Source organism: Lethenteron reissneri, chromosome 56 (assembly GCF_015708825.2).
Source record: "Lethenteron reissneri isolate LAM-NWPU_2019-01 chromosome 56, ASM1570882v1, whole genome shotgun sequence".
NCBI classification, from domain to species: domain Eukaryota; kingdom Metazoa; phylum Chordata; class Hyperoartia; order Petromyzontiformes; family Petromyzontidae; genus Lethenteron; species Lethenteron reissneri.
In genome coordinates this window covers 4,040,787-4,066,656 of record NC_083834.1, presented here as the reverse complement: position 1 = coordinate 4,066,656, position 25,870 = coordinate 4,040,787, and the positions used below count along the sequence as shown (strand labels likewise).

The 25,870-nt window shown below is 56.0% G+C and overlaps 1 protein-coding gene across 1 annotated transcript in view; it reads left to right on the top strand.

The window, feature by feature from the left end:
- Positions 1-25,870, top strand: part of LOC133356954 (unconventional myosin-VI-like) — an 89,528-nt gene that overhangs the window by 46,485 nt on the left and 17,173 nt on the right. Inside the window, 11 exon segments of the mRNA XM_061574674.1 lie at positions 3,296-3,334; positions 3,924-4,017; positions 4,627-4,757; positions 5,710-5,787; positions 6,202-6,331; positions 7,604-7,694; positions 11,158-11,302; positions 13,030-13,238; positions 14,318-14,396; positions 14,581-14,741; positions 15,370-15,473. Of these exon segments, the coding sequence (XP_061430658.1) occupies positions 3,296-3,334; positions 3,924-4,017; positions 4,627-4,757; positions 5,710-5,787; positions 6,202-6,331; positions 7,604-7,694; positions 11,158-11,302; positions 13,030-13,238; positions 14,318-14,396; positions 14,581-14,741; positions 15,370-15,473 (1,261 nt within the window).

Below are 25,870 nucleotides of genomic sequence, written 5' to 3'. Positions count from 1 at the left end.
GATGTCGCGCGACGAGACGACATCGGCGATCGGAGAGGCCTGTGTTGAAAAACTATGGAAGGGCCTGAGGACGGGGACCCCCTGCGGTACGCCGACTAGGCACGGCACAGACGATGACGACCGTTCTCATCGTAGGTACGACTTCACTCCACCCCGGCGCCCGTACCCGATACACCGAACCTTGAACCGGTCCGCCCGATGGGTATCTGACGGTCGATAGGCTCTCGAAGGCGGTCGAGAGATCGAGGCCAAAACCAGCGTTGCGAAGCACTGGTCGTCAATGATCTTGCAGAGGTCATCGGTCATCTTTAGTAGAGCCATCTCAGCCACCTCATTGCCGTTTCTCTCCCTCCCCCCCGCTCCATTTCCTTTCTGCTCTCCTCCTCCTCTTCGCGTCGTTCTCCTGCCCCTCGACCCTCGGCTGCCCGCGTGGCGGCGCCTCCGCTCCTCCTCCTCCATCTCCACGGTTTGCCGTGTTTAGTCTGCGCGGAGCGCGGTGCGGACTGTGGCCCCCCCCCGGTTAAACCGCGCAGGTACCGCAGCCGGGGCGCGCGAGCTCGCGGCACGCACTCCGAGCACGTGCGTGTGTGTGCGTGTGTGTCCGTGCGTTCACCGCAAGGCTTCGTGGATCTCTTGACTACGCTCGTTTTCTGGAAGTGGAAAAACGCTGCGGCAATTTATCGCCGTCGTCTGCCGGCAACGGTTTGCGCCACATTTCCTCCCCCCTTCCCCCCGGTTGGTGGCGGCCGTGGCGCTTCTTCTAACGCCGGCACGTGCGTTGTTGTTGGACTAACCCCCCCCCCCCCTTCTCCCTTGCCCGCGCGTGTGACGTGTTTGTTTTGCGACCGCGTTGGGAGTGATGCTGCCCGTGGACGACCAATTCCCCGCGTGTGCGGTGTGGGGTCTGTGTGCGTGTGCGGTTTGGGGTCTTGTGTGCGTGTGGTGTGGGGTCTGTGTGTGTGCGGTGTGGGGTCTGTGTGTGTGCGGTGTGGGGTCTGTGTGCGTGTGGTGTGGGGTCTGTGTGCGTGTGTTTTGGGGTCTGTGTGCGTGCGGTGTGGGGTCTGTGTGCGTGTGTTTTGGGGTCTGTGTGTGTGTGGTGTGGGGTCTGTGTGTGTGCGGTGTGGGGTCTGTGTGTGTGCGGTGTGGGGTCTGTGTGTGTGCGGTGTGGGGTCTGTGTGTGTGCGGTGTGGGGTCTGTGTGTGTGCGGTGTGGGGTCTGTGTGCGTGCGGTGTGGGGTCTGTGTGCGTGTGGTGTGGGGTCTGTGTGTGTGCGGTGTGGGGTCTGTGTGTGTGCGGTGTGGGGTCTGTGTGTGTGCGGTGTGGGGTCTGTGTGCGTGCGGTGTGGGGTCTGTGTGCGTGCGGTGTGGGGTCTGTGTGCGTGCGGTGTGGGGTCTGTGTGTGTGCGGTGTGGGGTCTGTGTGCGTGCGGTGTGGGGTCTGTGTGCGTGCGGTGTGGGGTCTGTGTGCGTGCGGTGTGGGGTCTGTGTGCGTGCGGTGTGGGGTCTGTGTGTGTGCGGTGTGGGGTCTGTGTGTGTGCGGTGTGGGGTCTGTGTGCGTGCGGTGTGGGGTCTGTGTGCGTGCGGTGTGGGGTCTGTGTGCGTGCGGTGTGGGGTCTGTGTGCGTGCGGTGTGGGGTCTGTGTGCGTGCGGTGTGGGGTCTGTGTGCGTGCGGTGTGGGGTCTGTGTGCGTGCGGTGTGGGGTCTGTGTGCGTGCGGTGTGGGGTCTGTGTGCGTGTGGTGTGGGGTCTGTGTGCGTGCGGTGTGGGGTCTGTGTGCGTGCGGTGTGGGGTCTGTGTGTGTGCGGTGTGGAGTCTGTGTGTGTGCGGTGTGGGGTCTGTGTGCGTGCGGTGTGGGGTCTGTGTGCGTGTGTTTTGGGGTCTGTGTGCGTGTGTTTTGGGGTCTGTGTGTGTGTGGTGTGGGGTCTGTGTGTGTGTGGTGTGGGGTCTGTGTGCGTGTGGTGTGGGGTCTGTGTGTGTGCGGTGTGGGGTCTGTGTGTGTGCGGTGTGGGGTCTGTGTGTGTGCGGTGTGGGGTCTGTGTGCGTGCGGTGTGGGGTCTGTGTGCGTGCGGTGTGGGGTCTGTGTGTGTGCGGTGTGGGGTCTGTGTGTGTGCGGTGTGGGGTCTGTGTGTGTGCGGTGTGGGGTCTGTGTGCGTGCGGTGTGGGGTCTGTGTGCGTGCGGTGTGGGGTCTGTGTGTGTGCGGTGTGGGGTCTGTGTGTGTGCGGTGTGGGGTCTGTGTGCGTGTGGTGTGGGGTCTGTGTGTGTGTGGTTTGGGGTCTGTGTGCGTGTGGTGTGGGGTCTGTGTGCGTGCGGTGTGGGGTCTGTGTGTGTGCGGTGTGGGGTCTGTGTGTGTGCGGTGTGGGGTCTGTGTGCGTGCGGTGTGGGGTCTGTGTGTGTGCGGTGTGGGGTCTGTGTGCGTGTGGTGTGGGGTCTGTGTGTGTGCGGTGTGGGGTCTGTGTGTGTGCGGTGTGGGGTCTGTGTGTGTGCGGTGTGGGGTCTGTGTGCGTGTGGTGTGGGGTCTGTGCGTGTGTTTTGGGGTCTGTGAGCGTGTGGTTTGGGGTCTGTGAGTGTGTGGTGTGGGGTCTGTGAGTGTGTGGTGTGGGGTCTGTGTGCATGTGCGGTTTGGGGTCTGTGTGCGTGTGGTTTGGGGTCTGTGTGTGTGCGGTTTGGGGTCTGTGTGCGTGTGGTTTGGGGTCTGTGTGCATGTGCCGTTTGGGGTCTGTGAGCATGTGCGGTTTGGGGTCTGTGAGCGTGCGGTTTGGGGTCTGTGTGCGTGTGGTTTGGGGTCTGTGTGCGTGTGGTTTGGGGTCTGTGTGCGTGTGGTTTGGGGTCTGTGTGTGTGTGTTTTGGGGTCTGTGTGCATGTGCCGTTTGGGGTCTGTGAGCATGTGCGGTTTGGGGTCTGTGAGCGTGCGGTTTGGGGTCTGTGTGCGTGTGGTTTGGGGTCTGTGTGCGTGTGGTTTGGGGTCTGTCTGTGTGCATGTGGTTTGGGGTCTGTGTGTGTGTGGTTTGGGGTCTGTGTGCGTGTGGTTTGGGGTCTGTGTGCGTGCGGTTTGGGGTCTGTGTGTGTGTGTTTTGGGGTCTGTCTGTGTGCGTGTGTTTTGGGGTCTGTGTGCATGTGCGGTTTGGGGTCTGTGAGCGTGCGGTGTGGGGTCTGTCTGTGTGCATGTGGTTTGGGGTCTGTGTGCGTGCAGTGTGGGGTCTGTGTGCATGTGCGGTGTGGGGTCTGTGGGCTCGTCGCTCCGCTCTGTAGTGGTCACACCTCTGGTCACACCTCCTACCCGCCTTCTCTCGTCCCACAGACCCAACTCGGGCAGCTGCTTGAGAAGCTGCAAGCAACCGTAAGTGACGCTCTGCCTGTGACGCACATGATCAGAAACGGCGACTTGCGCGTCTAGCGTGGAGTGGGGGTGTAGCGGTTAGCGCCCTGCGCTACTGACCCGGCGTCCCGAGTTATATTTCTGCTCACGACCACACACCAGCGATGATTATCAGAACCGGTCCTGGCACCTTCCCCTAGGTCGATTTGCCTTCCAATGAGTACCTGGTACCGTGTGTCAACATCGCCACTGGGGAGACAAAGGCGGCCGGGCGTGGTGCTGGTCACCCATCCCCGTCATGTGCCATGCCGGCTTTCATAGATGCTCATTAACAGTAGTGTAGCAGTTAGCGCACACTGCGCTACGAACCCGGCGACACAAGTTCGATTCCCGCTCACTGTCAACACCAGCGGCGATCATCTGAACCGATCCTGGGCCTCCCCTAGGTCGACTAGGCCTCCAATGAGTACCTGGTGCGGTGTGCAAACATCGCCATTGGGGAGACAAAGGCGGTGGGTGGCCAGGCGTGGTGCTGGCCCACCCATCCCCTTCATGCGTCAGCAGTACAATAGTGCGTGAAGGCTGATCTTTGTGTCTGTGTGTGCCGCAGGGAGCGAGCTTCGTGCGCTGCGTGAAGCCCAACCTGCGAATGACGAGTCACCAGTTTGAGGGCGCCCAGATCCTCTCCCAGCTGCAGTGTTCAGGTCAGGGTTCGAGCCCCTCCTCGTGTGTGTCAGAGGTCGCAAACGAGTTTTGATTCCTTACCCGTACCCGGCCGCACCAGGGTCGGGTACGGGTAGCCGGGTATCGGGTAGGGTACGGGTATCGGGTACCCGATTGCGACCTCTGCCGTGTGCGCACCGGCATTCACGGGCGCTGCCCTCCGGCAGCACTTGCCCCGACATCCTGCGTAGGCTACGCGGGGGATCTTCGTCAATGTTCGCGTCTGTGGGGGGGAGGAGGGGGGGGTGAGCGGTAGTGCCACGGGTTTGCGCCGCAGTGCTACGAACCCGGTGACCCGGGTTAGATACCCGCTCACGGCTAACACCGGTGACGATTATTTTTACCGGTCCTGGGCCTCTCCGAGGTCGACTCAGCCTCAAATGAGTATCTGGTGCGTTGTGTAAACACCGGCGCTCGGGAGACAAAGGCGGCCAGGCGTGGTGGCGAATATCAGGACGGATCCTGGGCCTCTCCTAGGTCGACTCGGCCTTAATACGATTCCCTGAAAAGTCTACGGTGGGGAAGAGGGGGCGGTGACTTTTATTCTTCGTTGACGCGTGCGTGCGTGTGTGCGTGCGTGTCCCCTGCAGGCATGGTGTCGGTGCTGGACCTGATGCAGGGCGGGTTCCCATCCCGCGCGCCCTTCCACGAGCTCTACAACATGTACAAGAAATATCTGCCCTCCGCCTTGGCGCGCCTCGACCCCCGACTCTTCTGCAAGGTGCGCGTGGCCTTGCGCCTTCATCACCTGTCTGCTCCCGTGCCTGATCCCACGCCTGATCCCCTGCCTCACCCCCTCCAGCTGCACTCACAGCTATTTCTCTTCAGCCACAGCAAGCATTTCACGGTTAATACCACGCAGCACCGCCGCAGTAGTAACCGGGGTGCCACGGTGGCTAGGAGATGTTAACTACCTTTCCTGGTATACAGGAGGTTGTGAGTTCGATCCCGACCCTGACGCCTGTTGCTGTATATTTAGAGTTTGCGTGTCTCTCTCTCTCATCATCATCACGGTGGCTAGGAGATGTTAACTACCTTTCCTGGTATACAGGAGGTTGTAGGTTCGATCCCGACCCTGACGCCTGCTGCTGTATATTTGGAGTTTGCGTGTCTCTCTCATCATCATCATCATCACGGTCGCTAGGAGACGTTAACTACCTCGCCTGGTATACAGGAGGTCGTGGGTTCGACCCCAAACCTGACGCCTGCTGCTGTATAGTTGGAGTCTGTGTGTCTCTCTCATCATCATCATCACGGTGGCTAGGAGATGTTAACTACCTCGCCTGGTACACAGGAGGTCGTGGGTTCGACCCCAACCCTGACGCCTGTTGCTGTATATTTGGAGTTTGCATGTCTCTCCCCCCGTGGTCACGTGGATTTTTCTCCGGGTCCTCCGGTTTTACCCTCCACATTTAGCTATAAATTTCTACGTCATGGTAAGCTGCTTCGTTTGAGCTATCATTTGTGACGGCCAGGTCGCTTCTTCTACCAGGTAGGTGGGCCCTTACCTGGTAAAATAAAATTTAGTTTAGTTTATGGAGTGTTGCAGCGAGCACCATGCACTGCGGACCCGGCGACACGAGTTCGATTCCCGCACGGCCACGGCCATCGTCGTCGTGACGTCGCGTAGCGAGGCTCCCGCTGACGCTGCGTCTGGCCTTCCCTGCCCGCAGGCTCTCTTCAAAGCGCTGGGCCTGAACGAGAACGACTTCAAGTTCGGACTCACCAAAGTGTTCTTCAGACCCGGCAAGGTGAGCGGAGGACTCGCTCGCTCCCACACACACACATCCATGCACGTGCCCGTGTACCCCTCGCTTGCTCGCTCGATCTCTCCCCTAGGTCGACTCGGCCTCAAATGAGTACCTGGTGCGGTGCGTAAAAACATTGCCACTGAGGAGACAAAGGCAACTGGGCGTGGTGTTGGTTACCCACCCTTCATAAGTGCTACTCGCTAACAGCACCGGCCCTAAGAGTCTGTTTTGGCTACATGGGGATCATTGTTTACATGAATGTGTGTGTACGCATGCGTGCGTGTGTGAATATGTGTGTTTATGTGAATGGCCTGGCACAAGCGTCGTGGTGACGTCACCTCCACTTTGTGGCGAATGGCGCTTGTTGTTGTTGTTATGTGAATGTGTGTGTGTGCATGTGTGTGCGTGCCCCAGTTTGCCGAGTTTGACCAGATCATGAAGTCAGACCCGGAGCACCTGGCGGAGCTCGTGGGGCGAGTGAAGCGCTGGCTCATCGGAAACCGCTGGAGGAAGGCGCAGTGGTGCTCGCTGTCCGTCATCAAGCGTACGCACAGATCTCGCACGGCAACAATTCTTACGTCACTCGGCAACAACACTCGTCATGTGGCAACAACATTTGTTAGACAGCAACAATACTCACACCACATGGCAACAACACTCATCACGCAGCAACAACACTCACGTCATGCGGCAACAACACTTGTCAGCCACAACCATCACACAGCTTTACTCATCGTACAGGGGCCACTCATCCCTCGGGAACAATCATCGCACAGCACCGCTCGTGACACAGCACGAGGTGGGTGCCATCACTACTCCCATCATTTCTCTGGGATGGGTGCCACCACTACTCCCATCGCTTCTCTGGGATGGGTGCTATCACTACTCTCATCACTTCTCTGGGATGGGTGCCACCACTACTCCCATCACTTCTCTGGGGTGGGTGCCACCACTACTCTCATCACTTCTCTGGGATGGGTGCCACCACTACTCCCATCACTTCTCTTGGATGGGTGCCACCACTACTCCCATCGCTTCTCTGGGATGGGTGCCACCACTACTCTCATCACTTCTCTGGGATGGGTGCCATCACTACTCCCATCACTTCTCTGGGATGGGTGCCACCACTACTCTCATCACTTCTCTGGGATGGGTGCCACCACTACTCCCATCGCTTCTCTGGGATGGGTGCCATCACTACTCTCATCTACTCCCATCGCTTCTCTGGGATGGGTGCCACCACTACTCCCATCGCTTCTCTGGGATGGGTGCCACCACTACTCCCATCACTTCTCTGGGATGGGTGCCACCACTACTCTCATCACTTCTCTGGGATGGGTGCCACCACTACTCTCATCGCTTCTCTGGGATGGGTGCCACCACTACTCCCATCGCTTCTCTGGGATGGGTGCCATCACTACTCTCCATCGCTTCTCTGGGATGGGTGCCACCACTACTCCCATCGCTTCTCTTGGATGGGTGCCATCACTACTCCTCATCACTTCTCTTGGATGGGTGCCATCACTACTCCCATCACTTCTCTTGGATGGGTGCCACCACTACTCCCATCGCTTCTCTGGGGTGGGCGCCACCACCACTCCTCCTCCCACCTTCCTCCTCGTCTCTTCATCTCTCTCCCGGGTTCCACTCTTCCCCCGCCGTGCCCTCCTACCCCCGCGGTGCGCGGCGATCCCGCTCCTCGCCGGCGTTCACCGCTTCCTGACGGTCCAGAGCTGTGGGCCAAAACGCCGCCCCTCATCCGCTCCGCTTGCTCCCTCTCTCCCTCCCCCCGCCCCCCACGTTTTGCCCGTTTCAGTGAAGAACAAGATCCTGTACCGGGCTGCGGCGTGCGTCAAGATCCAGAAGACGGTGCGCATGTTCCTGTGCAGGAAGCGCTACAAGCATCGGTGCGATGGGGCTCACGGCGTCCGCGACACTTTCGGGGTTCATTTGGGACGAGGATCGACTATATGGATGGGACCTTGAGTTGAATTTAACGCCCCCGGCTATTCACTGCCACTGTTACGATTCGTAATTGTTTGTTTTTTTCTTCGCTCGCTTGGGGCCTGTTGTGGTGGTTTGGACACGTGCGTCGTCGGGTACACAACAACAGGACATGTAAAGTGTGTTGTTGTTGATGTTTGGGGAAAAATAGACGGAACCTGAATAGGAGGAAGACCTTGCAGAGAAGGGCTTGACGATGACATCATAAGACAGGGGTCGGCAACCAAAATAACAAGAAGAGCCATTTCTTTCCAATTCGGTACAAAATTCAGTATTTCAAGAGCCGCAATGCATCTGAGTACATACTGTACATACGTACATTTCGTCAAGAAGCAGCCCGTAAAGAGCCGCATGCGGCTCCGGAGCCGTAGGTTGCCGACCCCTGTTATAAGAGATTGGTACCAGGAGGATGTGGTGCATGACTTGAGCCATATTGGCACAAGACACGGGGAAAGTGGAAACAACAATTTATGAAATGTGCAGTGGACACCTACTACGGGCTATCCACCCATGGATCGTGATGATGATTGTGGTTATGCTGCTTGCCTCTGAGAACTCGGTTCCAAGTCGGATCAGGGATTCTGTACGCACATTTAACTTCTTTCGTACCGTACGTAGTCAACCGCTAAATGCAAAAAGCAGTTAGAAATAAATTAATCTCTGACCATAGCTTGAGATTCAGCCGCTGCCAAAGTCTATGGCGAGCGATCGATCCCAACCGGTTATGGACCCTCTTCTTGGTCGACTCAGCCTGAAATAAGTATCTTGTGCGATGTGCAAACATAAGCACTGTGGAGACAAAGGCGGCCGGGCATGGTACTGGCAACTGCCACTTGCTCGTGATGCTGTGATGGCCATGATAGATGCTCGCAAACAGCCCGTTAAAATTAGTTTTTTTAAAGCTGATTTCTTTAACAACTGCTTCCTCCGCACCTTTGATTATCATGGTTGGCTACGTGCGGTGCGAAAGAAATTCAGCATACAAACAGTTCAACATACATATACGCCATTTCACTGAGCTATCATTTGTGGCCAGATCGCTTCTGAAAAGGCGCTAATAGCTCAAAGGGCTTTAGCTGGTAAACTTAAAATATATATTTTGTAACGTCCCCTGCTTAGTGAAGCAGAAGGCGGGGTGCAAACATTTCACGGTTAATACCACGCAGTACCACCGCGGTAGTAACCGGGGTGCCACGGTCGCTAGGAGACGTTAACTACCTCGCCTGGTACACAGGAGGTCGTGGGTTCGACCCCAAACCTGACGCCTGCTGCTGTATATTTGGAGTCTGCGTGTCTCTCTCATATCATCATCATCACGGTGGCTAGGAGATGTTAACTACCTCGCCTGGTACACAGGAGGTCGTGGGTTCGACCCCAAACCTGACGCCTGCTGCTGTATATTTGGAGTCTGCGTGTTTCTCTCATCATCATCATCATCACGGTCGCTAGGAGACGTTAACTACCTCGCCTGGTATACAGGAGGTCGTGGGTTCGACCCCAAACCTGACGCCTGCTGCTGTATATTTGGAGTCTGCGTGTCTCTCTCATCATCATCATCACGGTGGCTAGGAGATGTTAACTACCTCGCCTGGTACACAGGAGGTCGTGGGTTCGACCCCAAACCTGACGCCTGCTGCTGTATATTTGGAGTCTGCGTGTCTCTCTCATCATCATCATCATCACGGTGGCTAGGAGATGTTAACTACCTCGCCTGGTACACAGGAGGTCGTGGGTTCGACCCCAAACCTGACGCCTGCTGCATATTTGGAGTCTGCGTGTCTCTCTCATCATCATCATCATCATCACGGTGGCTAGGAGATGTTAACTACCTCGCCTGGTGTACAGGAGGTCGTGGGTTCGACCCCAAACCTGACGCCTGCTGCTGTATATTTGGAGTCTGCGTGTCTCTCTCATCATCATCATCACGGTGGCTAGGAGATGTTAACTACCTCGCCTGGTACACAGGAGGTCGTGGGTTCGACCCCAAACCTGACGCCTGCTGCTGTATATTTGGAGTCTGCGTGTCTCTCTCATCATCATCATCATCATCACGGTCGCTAGGAGACGTTAACTACCTCGCATGGTATACAGGAGGTCGTGGGTTCGACCCCAAACCTGACGCCTGCTGCTGTATATTTGGAGTCTGCGTGTCTCTCTCATCATCATCATCACGGTGGCTAGGAGATGTTAACTACCTCGCCTGGTACACAGGAGGTCGTGGGTTCGACCCCAAACCTGACGCCTGTTGCTGTATATTTGGAGTCTGCGTGTCTCTCTCATCATCATCATCACGGTGGCTAGGAGATGTTAACTACCTCGCCTGGTACACAGGAGGTCGTGGGTTCGACCCCAAACCTGACGCCTGCTGCATATTTGGAGTATGCGTGTCTCTCTCATCATCATCATCATCACGGTGGCTAGGAGATGTTAACTACCTCGCCTGGTGTACAGGAGGTCGTGGGTTCGACCCCAAACCTGACGCCTGCTGCTGTATATTTGGAGTCTGCGTGTCTCTCTCATCATCATCATCACGGTGGCTAGGAGATGTTAACTACCTCGCGTGGTACACAGGAGGTCGTGGGTTCGACCCCAAACCTGACGCCTGCTGCTGTATATTTGGAGTGTGCATGTCTCTCTCTCTCCCCGTGGTCACGTGGATTTTTCTCCGGGGTCCTCCGGTTTTTCCCCTCCACATTTAGAATCAACGTCGCGCGTTTAGAGTTACTTGGCTACCGCTATAAATTTCCACATGATGATAAGCCCACTTCGTTTGTGATAGCCAGGTCGCTTCTGGAAAATAGCTACGTAGCTCAGTAGGCTCTAACTGGTAAAATAAAATACTTTTTTTTACGTCCACTGCTTAAATTTCTATTAAAGCTTTCGTGACTGCAGGGACTCATCTTCTTGGTTCTTTCGGTAAAGTCACGTAGAATGGAAATAATAAAATAATAAAAATAAAACATAATAAAATAATTCTCACGACGTTTCGGCCACAACGCAAGCAGCCGTCCTCAGGTGAAGAACAGTTCTGTCGATAAGACAGACTCTGTCTGTCGATAAGACAGAGTCTGTCTTATCGACAGACCTGAGGACGGCTGCTTGCGTTGTGGCTGAAACGTCGTGAGAATTATTTTGTCATGTTTTATTTTTATTATTTTATTATTTCCACTCTACGTGACTTTACCGAAAGAACCAAGAAGATGAGTCCACTGCTTAGTGAAGCAGACGGCGGCGTGCAAGCATTTCACGGTTAATACCACGCAGCACCGCCGCAGTAGTAACTGGGACGGCCTTCCCGATTGGAACCTCCGCCACGAACTGCGAACGCGCTAACCGCTGGGCCCCGCCGTGCGTGCGCGTGTGCAGCGTGGAGGGCCTGGTGAAGGTCCGCTCGCTGCAGAAGCGGCTGGAGCAGATGAAGAAGGTGACCTCCACGCTGAAGGACGGGGGCGCGCAGAAGGACGTGCAGCAGATGGAGGCCGCGGTCCAGACCCTCGTGGGAAAGATCAAGGTCAGTCGCTCGCTCCGCCGCGTTAAACTTTACGGGAGGGTGGTTGTGTGCGCTCGTTTGGTTTATCGATTCAGTCTGCAATAATAACACCACATTGCCTGGTGTATTTATGTGTGTACGTGTGTATGTATGTGTTGCGGTTAGCGTGCTGCGCTACGAACCCAGCGACCCGAGTTCGATTCCCGCTCACGGCCAACACCGGTGACGATTATCTGAACCGGTCCTGGGCCTCTCCTAAGTCGAGCTAGCCTCAAATAAGTACCAGCTTTAGTGTGTAAACATCTCCACTGGGGAGACAAAGGCGGCCGTGCGTGGTGCTGGCCACCCACCCCCTCGTGTGCTGTGCTGGCCTTCATAGGTGCTCGCTAAGAGCACTTGCCCCAACAGTCTCTTGAGGCTATACTGGGGATATTTGTCTTTTTATGTATGTTGAAACTTAGCGTATCTAAACCAATTCACGTCCCTCCTGATGGAAATTCATTGGACCTGCCATGTCTCTCTTCGGTAAACAAGTAAATATTTATTAAGATGATGAAAAAAAAATGAATAGGATTTACCCTTTCCTGGCAAGAATACCAGCATTGTGTTAAGATGTTCAAACACCAAAGAGACACGCATGCCTTGTGATGTTTTCAAAACGTGTTTTACCACGAGTATGGGTGTGTGTTTTGTATCTTGAACTTCTTTTGCACCGTACGTAGCCAACCGTGCTCATTGGAGCTCCGGGGGTGAAGGACAGCAAACTAAACACAGCAACAACAACAAGCGGTTCTAAATAAATCCGTTTGTCAATCTAGATGATGACTTAAAAGTGCATAGTGGCTTCCGAATATCGGAAGGGAAGAGCGTTCCAGACAGCCACGGAAGCACATCTGAAAGCGCTAGGGTTAGGGTGCCAAACAACACTGTACATAATGCTGCTGTTCTACTCTTGCGCATGTTGGCAGCAGCAGTCTGTCGAGGTCTGCTGCTGCTGCTGGCTGCGGTGAGAGGGCTTTAGAGGAGAGAGTTCACGTCATCGTTTCTTTTGCTCCGCTGAAGGAGCACGGACCGCAGTGGGTTTCCTCTGCGGTCCGTAGCGTGGTTTGCATGGCCACAGTCGCTTGAGTGTCGTTCATTTTAGATTTGAAGCTTTCGTGACTGCAAGGATTCATACTCTTAGTTCTTACGGTAAAGTCACGAAGGTAAAAAATGAAATTTAAATTAATAAAAATAAAACAATAAAAATCGCGACGTTTCGGAGGCGGAAGCTTGTGTTGCCTCCGAAACGTCGGGATTTTTATTGTTTTATTTTTATTAATTTTAATTTCATTTTTTACCTACGTGACTTTACCGAAAGAACAAAGAGTATGTCGCTCATTTCCCATCCGCGGAGGAGATTGCCGATGTCCCGTTGCGGTTGGCGGTCACGCCGGCCTCGGCGAGGAGCATTGCCGAAGGCGGGAGGTGTGCGATGTTTGAGTCTCGAGTGTAGAATCAATGCACGCAGTACGGAAGCATCTCGCGGAACAGTAGCGTCATCACAGGTCAAGCTTTCTCTAAAATCGCGTCTTCTTATTTTTTGTTTTATGCCGATCTAAGTTTCGAAAATTCTCCGTCGCCTCACGGGAGACCTCCGCACGGCACACGACGATCGTATCCCGAATCCCGACAGCTCTTGCCCCAAGAGTCTTTTGAAGGCTATACGTTGGTGGGGGGGGATCACCTTTGTCGTTTCTGGGGGGCAGTCGGGCCCGGTGACTCCCGGCGAACTGGACCGCGAGTACGCCGCGCTCGTTCAGCGCTCGGCCCAGCTGCTCGACGCGCTGCAGCGGCGCAAGAAGGAGGAGGAGGAGGCGGAGCGCCTGCGCGCCATCCAGGAGGAGATGGAGCACGAGCGGCAACGCCGAGAGCAGGAGGAACAGCGGCGCAAGCAGGAGGACGATGAGCGACGCCAGTAAGGGCACCGCACGGGGGTTATGCACGGGGGGGGGGGGGGGGGTAGCGCGGTGGGGATGCTAGTCGCCTAACAGCCGGATGTTTCCGGGTTCGTTTCCCAACTCGGGCGCCTCTCTTTCTCTCTGTGGAGTTTGTATGTACTCTCTTTCTCTGGCGAGATGTTAATTACCCCGAACCATGGTGGCAAGATGTAAACTGCCTCGCCTGGTATGCAGGAGGTCGTGGGTTCGAGCCCAACGCTGACGCCTGCTGCTGTATATTTGGAGTTTGCGTGATTCTCTCTCTCACGGTGGCTAGGAGATGTTAACTACCTCGCCTGGTATACAGGAGGACGTGGGTCCATGCCCTGACTCTGATGCCTGTATATATGGAGTTTGCATGTTCTCCCCGTGGTCGCGTGGATTTTTCTCCGGGTCCTCCGGTTTTTCTCTCCACATTTAGAATTACCACCACGCGTTTCAAGTATTTGGCTGCTATACATTTCAACACGATGATAAGCCACTTCGTTGGGCGATCATCGTGTGGTAACCAGGTCGCTTCTGATTTTAGAGCTACTTAGCTGAGTGGGCCCTTCCCTGGTCAAATTAAAAAAAAAGTCTAGTTCATAGTTTTAGTTTCTCTATCCCCCTGTTCTCCAGGTTCTCAGATTTTCACCTCCCACAGCTATGAAAACATTTGTTGTAACTCATACCGGGAAAACTAAAAAACATCCCGCTGCTGAAGCAATGGACCTCCAAGTCACGGCAGCGGCAAAAGCATCGCCAAACTCCCCTCCCTCCCCTGCGGACAACTTGGCAGGACCCTCTTTAAATTTAGTGACGAGTCTCATTGAGGCTTTACTGGGTAAACGAGCCGCCATAATGGATTAAAATATAAAACGTGGCAGTGTCGTACATCGCGCTACACCGCAATGCAGTGCGTCACAACGCAATTCATCGCAGGGTGATGATGATCAAGGCAGCGAGAGTGGGTTTGCGGTGGTTGTGATGGTCGTGATTGTTGCTACGGCAACAGCAACAACCACGTAATCGTGGTTGCAGCAATTGTGATCGTGGTGGCTGTTGTGTCGTCGCGCAGGAAGTCGGAGATGGAGTCTCAACGCAAGCGGGAGGAGGAGGAGAGGAAACGGCGAGAGAAGGAGGACAAACGCATGCAGGTGTCTCCATCGGCACAACCGCTCACAGTAGCAGCACGCCCACGTGTCCCTGTGTCTCCCTGTGTGTTACCTGCGTTCGTTCACCTGTGTTAAGCCGTGTGCCCTTGTGTCTCCGTGGTTCCCCGTGGCTCCCCCGTGGCTCCCCCGTGCCTCCCCCTTGGCTCCCCCGTGACGCCGCGAGCAGGAGGAGGTGCAGGCGGAGATGCTGGTGCACAAGGAGGAGGCGGCACGCACGCAGACCATCGTGGAGCAGGAGCGGCGCGACCGCGAGCTCGCCATGCGCATCGCACAGAGCGACGCCGAGCTCATCCCGGACGACAACGCCGGGGACAACAGCCTCAAGCGGTGACGGCACTCACCCCGCTCACCCTTCTCGCCTACGAATGCGCTCACCCGCTGACCTACGAATTTGCTCACCCACTCGCCCGCTCGCCAACAAATCCGCTCACCCGCTTGCCGACAAACCTGCTCGCATGCTTACCCGCGCGCCTACGAATCTGCTCACACGCTCACTCATGAATCTGTTCACCCGCTCACATGCTCACACGCTCACCCGCTCACCTACAAATCCACACACACTCACCCACACGCCTACAAATCCGCTCACACGCTCACGCTCACCCGCGCACCTGCTCACCTACGAACCCACTCACTCACCTACGAACCTGCTCACCTGCTTACTTATGAACCCATTCACCTGCTCACCCTCTCACCCTCTCACCTATGAACCCACTCGCCTACGAACCCAATCACCTCTTCACCTGCTCACCGTCTCACCTATGAACCCACTCACTTAATCACTCACTCCACAAACTCACGACCCCTGACCTCTAATCCATGATCCCCGACTCCTCTCCAACAATCTGACTTCTCACAGATGACCCTTGACCTCTCCCCCAGCCGGGGTCACAGGCTGACTGTGAACGCCCTCTACCCTGTCGCCCCCCCCCCTCCCCCCACCCCCCACTCACAGGGGGTTCCTGGTGCAGGCGCAGCAGGCAGCGCAGGTGGTGCGCAAGCACGACCTGAGCAAGTGGAAGTACGCGGACCTGCGTGACACCATCAACACGTCCTGCGGTGAGACGCCCACTCAAGTACACACTCACCCACGCGCACGCCCCGCTCGCACACGCTCACGCATACACGCTCGCACACACACACACGCAGTCGTAAACACACTCACCCACGCGCACGCACCGCTCGCACACGCACACACGCAGTCGTAAACACACTCACCCACGCGCACGCACCGCTCGCACACGCACACACGCAGTCGTAAACACACTCACCCACACGCATATATACACACGCACGCTCACACACACGCTCGCACACACACACCCGCTCACACACACACACGCATACACGCTCGCACACACACACACACACACCCACGCAGTCGTAAACACACTGACCCACGCGCACGCCCCGCTCGCACACGCACACACGCAGTCGTAAACACACTCACCCACGCGCACGCCCCGCTCGCACACACACACACGCAGTCGTAAACACACTCACCCACGCGCACGCCCCGCTCGCACACGCACACACGCAGTCGTAAACACACTCACCCACGCGCACGCCCCGCTCGCACACGCTCACGCATACACGCTCGCACACACACACACGCGCAGTCGTAAACACACTCACCCACACGCATATATACACACGCACGCTCACACACACTCGCTCACACACACACGCTCGCACACACACACCCGCTCACACACACACACGCATACACGCTCGCACACACACACACACACACCCACGCAGTCGTAAACACACTGACCCACGCGCACGCCCCGCTCGCACACGCACACACGCAGTCGTAAACACACTCACCCACGCGCACGCCCCGCTCGCACACGCACACACGCAGTCGTAAACACACTCACCCACGCGCACGCCCCGCTCGCACACACACACACGCAGTCGTAAACACACTCACCCACGCGCACGCCCCGCTCGCACACGCTCACGCATACACACTCGCACACACACACACGCAGTCGTAAACACACTCACCCACACCCCACACGCATATATACACACGCACGCTCACACACACTCGCTCACACACACACGCTCGCACACACACCCGCTCGCACACACACATACACGCTCGCACACACACACACGCAGTCGTAAACACACTCACCCACACGCACGTGCATATATACACACGCACGCTCACACACACTCGCTCACACACACACGCTCGCACACACACACCCGCTCACACACACACACGCATACACGCTCGCACACACACACACACACACCCACGCAGTCGTAAACACACTGACCCACACGCATATATACACACGCACGCTCACACATACACGCATACACGCTCGCACACACACACACGCAGTCGTAAACACACTCACCCACACCCCACACGCATATATACACACGCACGCTCACACACACTCGCTCACACACACACGCTCGCACACACACCCGCTCGCACACACACACGCATACACGCTCGCACACACACACGCTCACACACGCACGCTCGCACACACACACGCATACACGCTCGCACACACACACACGCTCACACACACACACGCATACACGCTCGCACACACACACACACCCACGGAGTCATAAACACACTCACCTACACGCATATATACACACGTACGCTCGCACACAAAGACAAAGATCTCCCATATAGCCTTAACAGACTGTCGGGTCAAGTGCTGTTAGGGAGCACCTATGAAGGCCGGAACGGTACAAGAGGGGGTGGGTGGCCAGCACCACGCCCGACCGCCTTTTTCTCCCTAGTGACGATGTTTACACACCACACCAGGTACTCATTTGAGGCTGAGTCGACCTAGGACCAGGACCGGTTCAGAGAATTGTCACTGGTGATGTCCGTGAGCGGGAATCGAACCCGGCTTGCCGTGTTTGTAGCACAGCGCGCTAACCGCTACACTACCGCTCACACATACACGCTCACTCATACACGCTCGCACACACATGCTCGCTCGCTCGCTCACACATGCTCACACACACACCCACGCACAGTCAGAAACACACTCACCCACGCACGCTCATACACGCATATACACACATTACACATGTATTCGCTCACACACACCCATTCATGCTCAAAGATCCCCTTTATAGCCTTTAACATACTGTTGGGCCAAATGCTGTTAGCGAGCACAGCACACGAGGGGGTGGGTGGCCAGCGCCACTCCTGACCGCCTTTGTCTCCCCAGTGGCGATGGTAAACACACCGCACGAGGTACACATTTGAGGCTGAGGCGACCTAGGGGAGGCCCAGGACCACGACATCACAAACACTCACCCACACTCTTACATGGCATGACACACACACACTCACTCACACTCGTTCACGCATCACACACATTCACCCACATTCATATACGACATCACACACACTCGCCTACACGCATGCACACATCACACACACTCACACAAGACATCACACACACTCACTCACACTTGTACACAACATCACACATCACACACACTCACACGAAACCACTCGCACACCCATACACAACAACAGCCGCCATTCACCTGTTCTGCATCACCCGCCCTGCCATCCCTGGTGAGTGACGCTTGCCTCCATTCGCGGTCCTCGGCCAGCGTTGGAAAGTCCACATTCCTTTGACGCCACGCAGCGGCGTGGATTCGACACCCCTCGTCGGGCTGCGCTGCTGCCACCGCCACCCGTCGCGACCTCACGTGCCACCCTCCCTCACCGCATGCCCATGTCTAACCCCCGCGCGTCTTACCCCCCCGTGTCCATCCCCCGCGCGTCTCACCCCCGTGTGTCTAACCCCCGCGTGTCTCTCCCCTGCATGTCTCACCCCGCGTGTCTTCCCCCACGTGTCTCACCCCACGTCTCACCCCCGCGTCTCCCCCCGTGTCTCCCCCCCGCGTGTCCTCCCCCGCGTGTCTCCCCCCGCGTGTCTCACTCCATGTGTCTCTCCCCCCGTGTGCTTCCACCCGTGTGTCTCACTCTGCGTGTCTCCCCCCGCGTGTCTCACTCCGTGTGTCTCTCCCCCCGCGTGCTTCCACCCGTGTGTCTCACTCTGCGTGTCTCCCCCCTTGTGTCTCCCCCCTTGTGTCTCCCCCCTTGTGTCTCCCCTTGTGTCTCCTCCCTTGTGTCTCCCCCTTTGTGCCTCCCCCCGCGTGTCTCCCCCCGCGTGTCTCACTCCGCGTGTCTCACTCCGCGTGTCTCCCCCCGCGTGTCTCCCCCGCGTGTCTCACCCCGCGTCTCACCCTCGCGTCTCACCCCCACGTCTCACCCCGTGTCTCCCCCCCTGCGCGTGTGCTTCTTAAGAGAGTGTGAAAAAGAAGGCCGGCGAATGTGAGTATCCGTTAGACGGCGTTTCGCTTACCCCGCCGCTCCGGCCTATCCACGTTGCACGCAACCGGCCCGAGCACTATTTGCCGATTTCCAAACCAGTACCGCCACCACTACCACCGCTACCACGACCGCTGAGACTCAACGACAACACCAACGGATTAAATTCTTGTCACCGCGGGAATCGCGGCGCAGAAGGAGGCTTTTGAGACTGGCGCCGAGTTGCCCACCCCTTGCCACTGCGACCAATCGATGAGTCAGTTTTTATTTTGCGTGCCAATATGGCCCTTGATCAAGTGGGAATCGGTGCACGTTACAACTGAACGGGACAGGGAGGAAACAGCAACGGGAAGACTGAGACCTGTCGTGCCCTCAGCGGCTAACGCCGACTGAGCAAAAAACGTAAATTGCGACCGCGCGCAAAAAATAAAGTGCAACGATGCGCAACTAATCGCATGAGAAAGTGAAGTAGAAATAAAAAATAATAAGTAAAAAAATTCACGGTAAGCGGCAGTTTTTTTTTCAGATGTTATGGGAAGAGGATTTTTGAATAGGTGAGCCTTGCACAGACCCCACGGCGTTGGGAGATTCGGCGCGTTTCAGATATCCGCAGGCAGGCAGGATGAGCTTGGGTTTCCAGATTGTTGGGGGCTGCGCTTGAGAAGGTTTTGTCCTCCGCCAGTGGCGACAACGACAATATCGCAAACGACAACTTTGTAGAATTTCTATCGCTGCTAAAGACAACCACATCTGAAGGCGCTTTTCAAACGTGGGAGGATTTAAAAAATATAAGAGAACTCGTTCCAGGTAGAAGGAGAGGCGGAGGATTAGGGGTCGGGGCAGGGATAACGCGAGGGATGGACAGAGAGAGGGAGAGAGAGCCCTGGGGTGCACCACCACCAAAGACAAAGATCCCCCCTATAGCCTGTAACAGACTGTTGGGGCAAGTGCTGTTAGCGAGCATCTTTGAAGGCCGGCACGGTACACGAAGGGGGTGGGTGGCAAGCGCCATGCCCGACCGCCTTTGTATCCCCAGTGGCGATGTTTACTACGCAACGTACCAGGTGCTCATTTGAGGCTGAGTCAACCTAGTGGAGGCCCAGCTACCGGGTTCAGATAATCATCACCGGTGTTGGCCGTGAGCGGGAATCGAACTCGGGGCGCCGGGCTTGTAGCTCAGCGTGCTAACCGCTACACTACCGCTCCCCTCTCCACACATGCTACACCACCACCATCGCAGCAGCACCACCACCAACAACAAAAACAACGAGCCACAGACCCATCCAGGGCAGCCAGGGCAGCACCAACAGTCCCAGGGCATCGTACGGAGTGGTGGAGTGGAGCCTCACAGCAAGTCGTAGTGGTGTTGCTTTCGTCTGCTTATTGCGTACGCTGCCAACTTATCACGCGAGCTCCGGTCATCTTTGCAGCGGCAGTGGCTTTCGGCTAGCCATTGGACAAACACCCTCACATATGTCCTCATCTTCTTTCTGCAATTTCTGAAATATATGGGGAGCAGTAGTGTAGCGGTTAGCGCATTGCGCTACGAACCCCGCTAATACGAGTTCGATTCCCGCTCACGGCCAACACCAGTGACGATTATCTGAACCGGTCCTGGGCCTCCCCTAGGTCTACTCATCTTCAAATGATTACCCTGGTGTGGTGTGAAAACATCGCCGCTGGGGAGATAAAGGCGGCAGGGCGTGGCGCCGGCCACCTCACCCCTTCGTGTGCCGCATCGGGGTTCAGTGTAGGTGCTCGCTAACAGCCCTTGCCCCAACAGTCTTGGTGTGCATATATACACGTACTACATGTAAGTAAAGAACGTCAGTCCAGCAAAAATATAGTGGGCACAGGTGTTGCACCTACCAGCCATCTCAGGAAAAAACCCACAACATCTGGGTCAGTCCCGTGTGACCTCCGGCCAGCAGCGAGGGCCTTCCAGGATTCTCACGACCTCTCCAGAGCGCACCTAGCCTGGCATGAGCGCCGTGGCGACATCCCGCACCTCCGATTAGCACGGTTGGCTACGTACGGTGCGAAAGCAGTTCAACTTGCACACAGACGTCTGCCGCCGGCTGCTGCTCATGTGCAATCTGGGCCGTTGACAAATCGGTGTTTGTGCACGACTGTGCCACCGACGCGAAAGGCGCAAGAGACATAAATTACATAACAAGGGCAGGGCGAGTGAAACACGAGGAGTGATCACCCCGCCTCCCCCCACGCACGCGTGGTGAGGGAACGGCTGCGGAGGGGAGATTAGCGCAGCGCGGGGCACTTGATACCGGCACTACCACCGCGTGCACCGTCCGCGGAGCAGCGGTTTACCTTCCCGGCGCGCGTCTCGTCCACTCTGTGCTATCGGCACGTCCAAGGAGCGTAAACCGTTATCGCGCAAACTACTCTGGTCGTCCTTGCAGCAGCAGTAGCAGCAGCGGCGGCTTTTGGCTGGCCGTCGCATAGAGACGATCACCGGCACCTTCAAATGCGCTTTTGCGGCCGTCTGGAACGCACTTTTTGCGAGGCCCCTGGAGCTAGATTGAAAACTCATTGCTTTAAAAGTGCTTTTTGTGCGAGGTATGTTGTCCTTCCCCCGCTCGTCCGATTAGCGCGGTGGGCTATGTACAGTGCAAAAGAAGTTCAACATATACATCCGTTTACAAACCCGTATATGTTGAACTCGCCAACCATAAGTAAAAAACATGTGATTTAGTGACGCGTGGTCACGTGTTTTAATGCTTTTTGTATCGTTTGTTAGTGCATGTAGCGGCCTCTCGTGGCTGCTGCAGGGGTCACGTGACTCTAGTACGGGCAACAGCATAGCACGTTCCTTCAGAGTGGGCAGGTAGGAACTTGGTTGGACAGCGCATTCGTGCGATCCGTGTTGGATACCGTAGTCGACAGACAGACAGACAAATGATCCCTGGTGGGCAGTGTGGAACCTTTTGTTCCTACCTGTATATATCTGTGTGTGTACGGATTGAAAGTAATCGGTTCGTTTTCTGCGAGGGTGAGAATTGACTTCGAGCGATGGATCGGTGCGCTGTCGCGTCACTCGGCAACTTAACCATGCCAAGTGGCTGGCGCTTGTTTAGACTATTAAACACATTTTTTTGGTACTTTATGGCAGCAGCCGAATACTCTTAAAAGCCTGACGTTAATTCTTGACGTGGAGGGAAAAACCGGAGGGACCCGGGGAAAAATCCACGTGGCCACGGGGAGATAGTGAGAGACACACATCGCAAACTCCAAATATACAGTCGGTGTCAGATTGGGATCTAACCCACGACCTCCTGTATATTATGCGAGGTAGTTAACATCTCCCTGCCACCATGATGATGATGAGAGAGAGAGAGAGACACGCAAATTCCAAATATACAGAAGCAGGCGTCAGGGTCGGGATCGAACCCACGACCTCCTGTAAACCAGGCGAGGTGGTTAGCATCTCCTAGCCACCGGGGTGATAATGAGAGAGAGATGTGCAGACTCCAAATATACAGCAGGCATCAGGGTCGGAATCGAACCCACGACTTTCTGCATACCAGGTGAGGTAGTTAGCATCTCCGAGCTACCGTGATCATGATGATGGTGATGAGAGAGAGACACGCAAACTCAAAATATACAGCAGGCATCAGGGTCGGAATCAAACCCATGACCTTCTGCATACCAGGCGAGGTGGTTAGCATCTCCGAGCTACCGCGGTGGGTTTTACGATTCAAGAGCATCGTCAGCAGGATCTGGCCTCTAAAACCAGTGCCACGGGGTGAGCTCGGTAAACATTGTGGTGTCCGAAATGCGCAAAAAATATAAAAAACAGCCATAAACTTTCATAGCGAATCAGTTGGAAAAGGGCCTTACTTCACCATGCTGGTCAGTGCGGGTCGGTGAAGCCGCCGGTGGGCTCGCTAGTTCACGTCGGGTCAGACGTCACTCCCCATTGGTGTCGTTAGCCACGGCTGGGAATCCAACTCGGGGGGGGCTGGATTTGTAGTAGCAGTGCGCTAAAGGGGGCTTTGAATCACCACCATGGAATATACGATTACAAAACTTGGACAAGGTTCTCCCAGATCAGCGAATTCTCCCGTGCCCTGTATTTATTCACAAGGCTGCTGTGTGCTGTCTTCGACTTAAGTGAGTCTCATCAGCTGGGGACGGCCTGCTGCAGTGCTCGACACTCCGCAATTACCCTTGCGTGTTCCGGCGCTGCTTTTAAGTTGATTTCAAATCATGCCAAGGAGGAGGCCGCCATGCGCTGCGTGACCCAGGGAATGTTCTTGGCAAACGGAAGCGGATGATTACGTGGCAACCGGCAACAGTGACAATCAGCGCTGACGAAACAAAAGCACCGCGCCCGTGGTTGTAAGCGGTGCGATTTTAGTTAATGCCGAGCGGAGTTGACTTAAATTGTTGGGGGCGGTCTCGACTTAAATCAGCTGGTGGTGGTGGTGGCGGTGGTCGTTGCGTGGCCGCTCGTGCCGATTGTAGCCTCTCGTTTCCGGGGGGCCGCGCGGCCTCCGAGGGGCGGGGGTGGGGAGGAGGCCGTGGATAGGTCGCCGCGTCCGCGTTCCGTAGTCGTAGCCGCATAGCTGTCACGACGCTCCCCCACCCCTTCGCCCACCCCCCCTTCGCCCACCCCCCCTTCGCCCACCCCCCCGCCCGCCCACCCCCCCGCCCGCCCACCCCCCGCCCGCCCATCCGCTCAGTGCTTCTCCACTGCTGCATCGCACGTCGAGGGGGTAGGGAGAGAGGCGACGCCGACCAGTACCCGGAATCTTTATTCAGACCGGAGGAATCCGATGAGATGAAAAGCTCTTTTTTTCACAGATGCCCAGTAAGGGCCAGCCTTGCCTGCCGCCCGAGTGTGGGCGAGCTCTTACGTTTCGCACGGCATGATGGGAGCGAGCGAGGTAAAAGGCCCAACCAACCGGCACTCGCCTGCTCTCACCACTGCTGGCCGAAGGTGCCCTCCGCGAGTAGATGGGATTTTTTTTCGGCCTGGCTCTACCACACTTGAACCCATGCTTCGCTAAACGTGGCAAACCCATGTTACTCTGACCCGTGGCGAACCCATGTTACGCAGCTGGGGTGGACGATGTTGCTGGGGCATTGAACAAACCAGCGCCGACCGTCACGCCGCTTGTGGCAGCGTTGTTCGGCTCCGGTGTCGGAGCACATGTGGTTCCTCCGAACATTTTTAGGAATTAATATTAATTCTCTCCTTTGCAAACCAATTTGTTGAGGACATTAAACTTGGCTGAAATGTATTGACGCTGCTCAGTGGAGGAGAGAACTGGCCAGGGCAGTTTATCATAAACAAATTATTGTGATTTACTGGGAGTCATGGCCAGCTGTTTTAGTTAAACGCTGTTGGCTGGAGCCTCTCTCCGTGGTTTAGCGCCCCCGCTATCCACTCTCCGCTATCCTCTCCCAGCTCTCCGCTCTCCTCGCCTCGCCAATGCCTTCCGCCACCGCCGCTCCTGTGTCTGCTTTAGTCTCCGTCTCCGCAGCGTCTCACCGACGTCTGGACGTCTCGCTCGCTCGCTCGCTCAGTAGATTGCTGGGGTGGAGAACCATCTCAATTACAATCCCCGAGCCACGGTGGGAAATTCCACCATTTGCTTCCGTGGACACCCCGTCTATCCTCAAACAAGAACAACCTGACCAATTACACCGGGGTTTGTGGGCCAGAGAGGTGCAGGTGTCGGACTCTGGTGGGGGGCGGGGGGGGGGATCGAAGGAAGGCTGGTGGGGGAGGGTGCCCTGTTTGATTGGTTTCAGGGCACTACGGTGGTGAGATGTTAACTACCTCGCCTGGTATACAGGAAGGGCCTGGGTTCAATCCCGACCCTGACGCCTGCTGTATATTTGGAGTTTGCGTGTCTCTCTCTCTCTCCGTGGTGAGATGTTAACTACCTCGCCTGGTCTACAGGAGGGCCTGGGTTCAATCCCGACCCTGACGCCTGCTGTATATTTGGAGTTTGCGTGTCTCTCTCTCCGTGGTGAGATGTTAACTACCTTGCCTGGTCTACAGGAGGGCCTGGGTTCAATCCCGACCCTGACGCCTGCTGTATATTTGGAGTTTGCGTGTCTCTCTCTCCGTGGTGAGATGTTAACTACCTTGCCTGGTCTACAGGAGGGCCTGGGTTCAATCCCGACCCTGACGCCTGCTGTATATTTGGAGTTTGCGTGTTTCTCTCTTTCTCTCTCTCCCCGCGGTTCCGTGGATTTTTCTCCGTGTCCTCCCGTTTTTCCCTCCACATGTCGAATCAGCATGCACATAGAGTATTTGGCTGTGGCTATACATTTCCACACGATAAGCCACTTCGTTAAAAAAACAAGAATTTTTTATTGCCAGGTCGTTTCTGAAAAAGAGCTACATAGCTCAGAGGGCTTTGCCTGGTAAAAATTTTTTTTCATTGCTTGCACCAGGGCCCGTGCCCAACCACGTTACGTCACCGCTACCACCGGAAGAAACGATGACGACCATGTGACATCTTCTTTACTAATCGTGCTGCAGCACTGCAGTCTAATTGCTCTTGTCCCCACAAAAGGCCTTGCGGAGTCGCAGGACTTTTCCCGTGGGGTTCGGGGTTTTTGGCCGGGTGTCCCAAGCCGACGTGGAACGGCGCACCGATCATCCGAATAGTTTTTTGTAGGACTCTTGCGCTCACGGTCCTACCGCGCGTGCCAGACTGGGTCACACTGTGTGTGTGTGTGGGGGGGTATCTCTAATCCCGCAGATCTTGGCGATGAGCTACGTTTTCCTCCCTTTGCACCGAGGTCAATTAAACTCTGAAAGGGAATCGGGCGCACTCCTGGAGACCTGAATTCCAAACCCGCGCACTGGCAAACATCGGTGGCGAATCTCTGAACCGGTCCTGGACCTCCTCAAGGTCGAGCCAAGTCTCAAATGAGTACCTGTGTGGTCCTCAAAAACATTCATCACCAGGGAGACAACGGCAGCCGGCCGTGGCGCTGGCTGGCCACCCCTGAGTGTGCCGTGCCGGCCTCCGTAGACGCCACTCGTGAACGGCACTTGCCCCCCAGCGAGTCTCTTGAAGGCTGCGCGGGGGATCTTTGTCTTTGTATCTACACGAGCTTGTGTAGCTTTCAT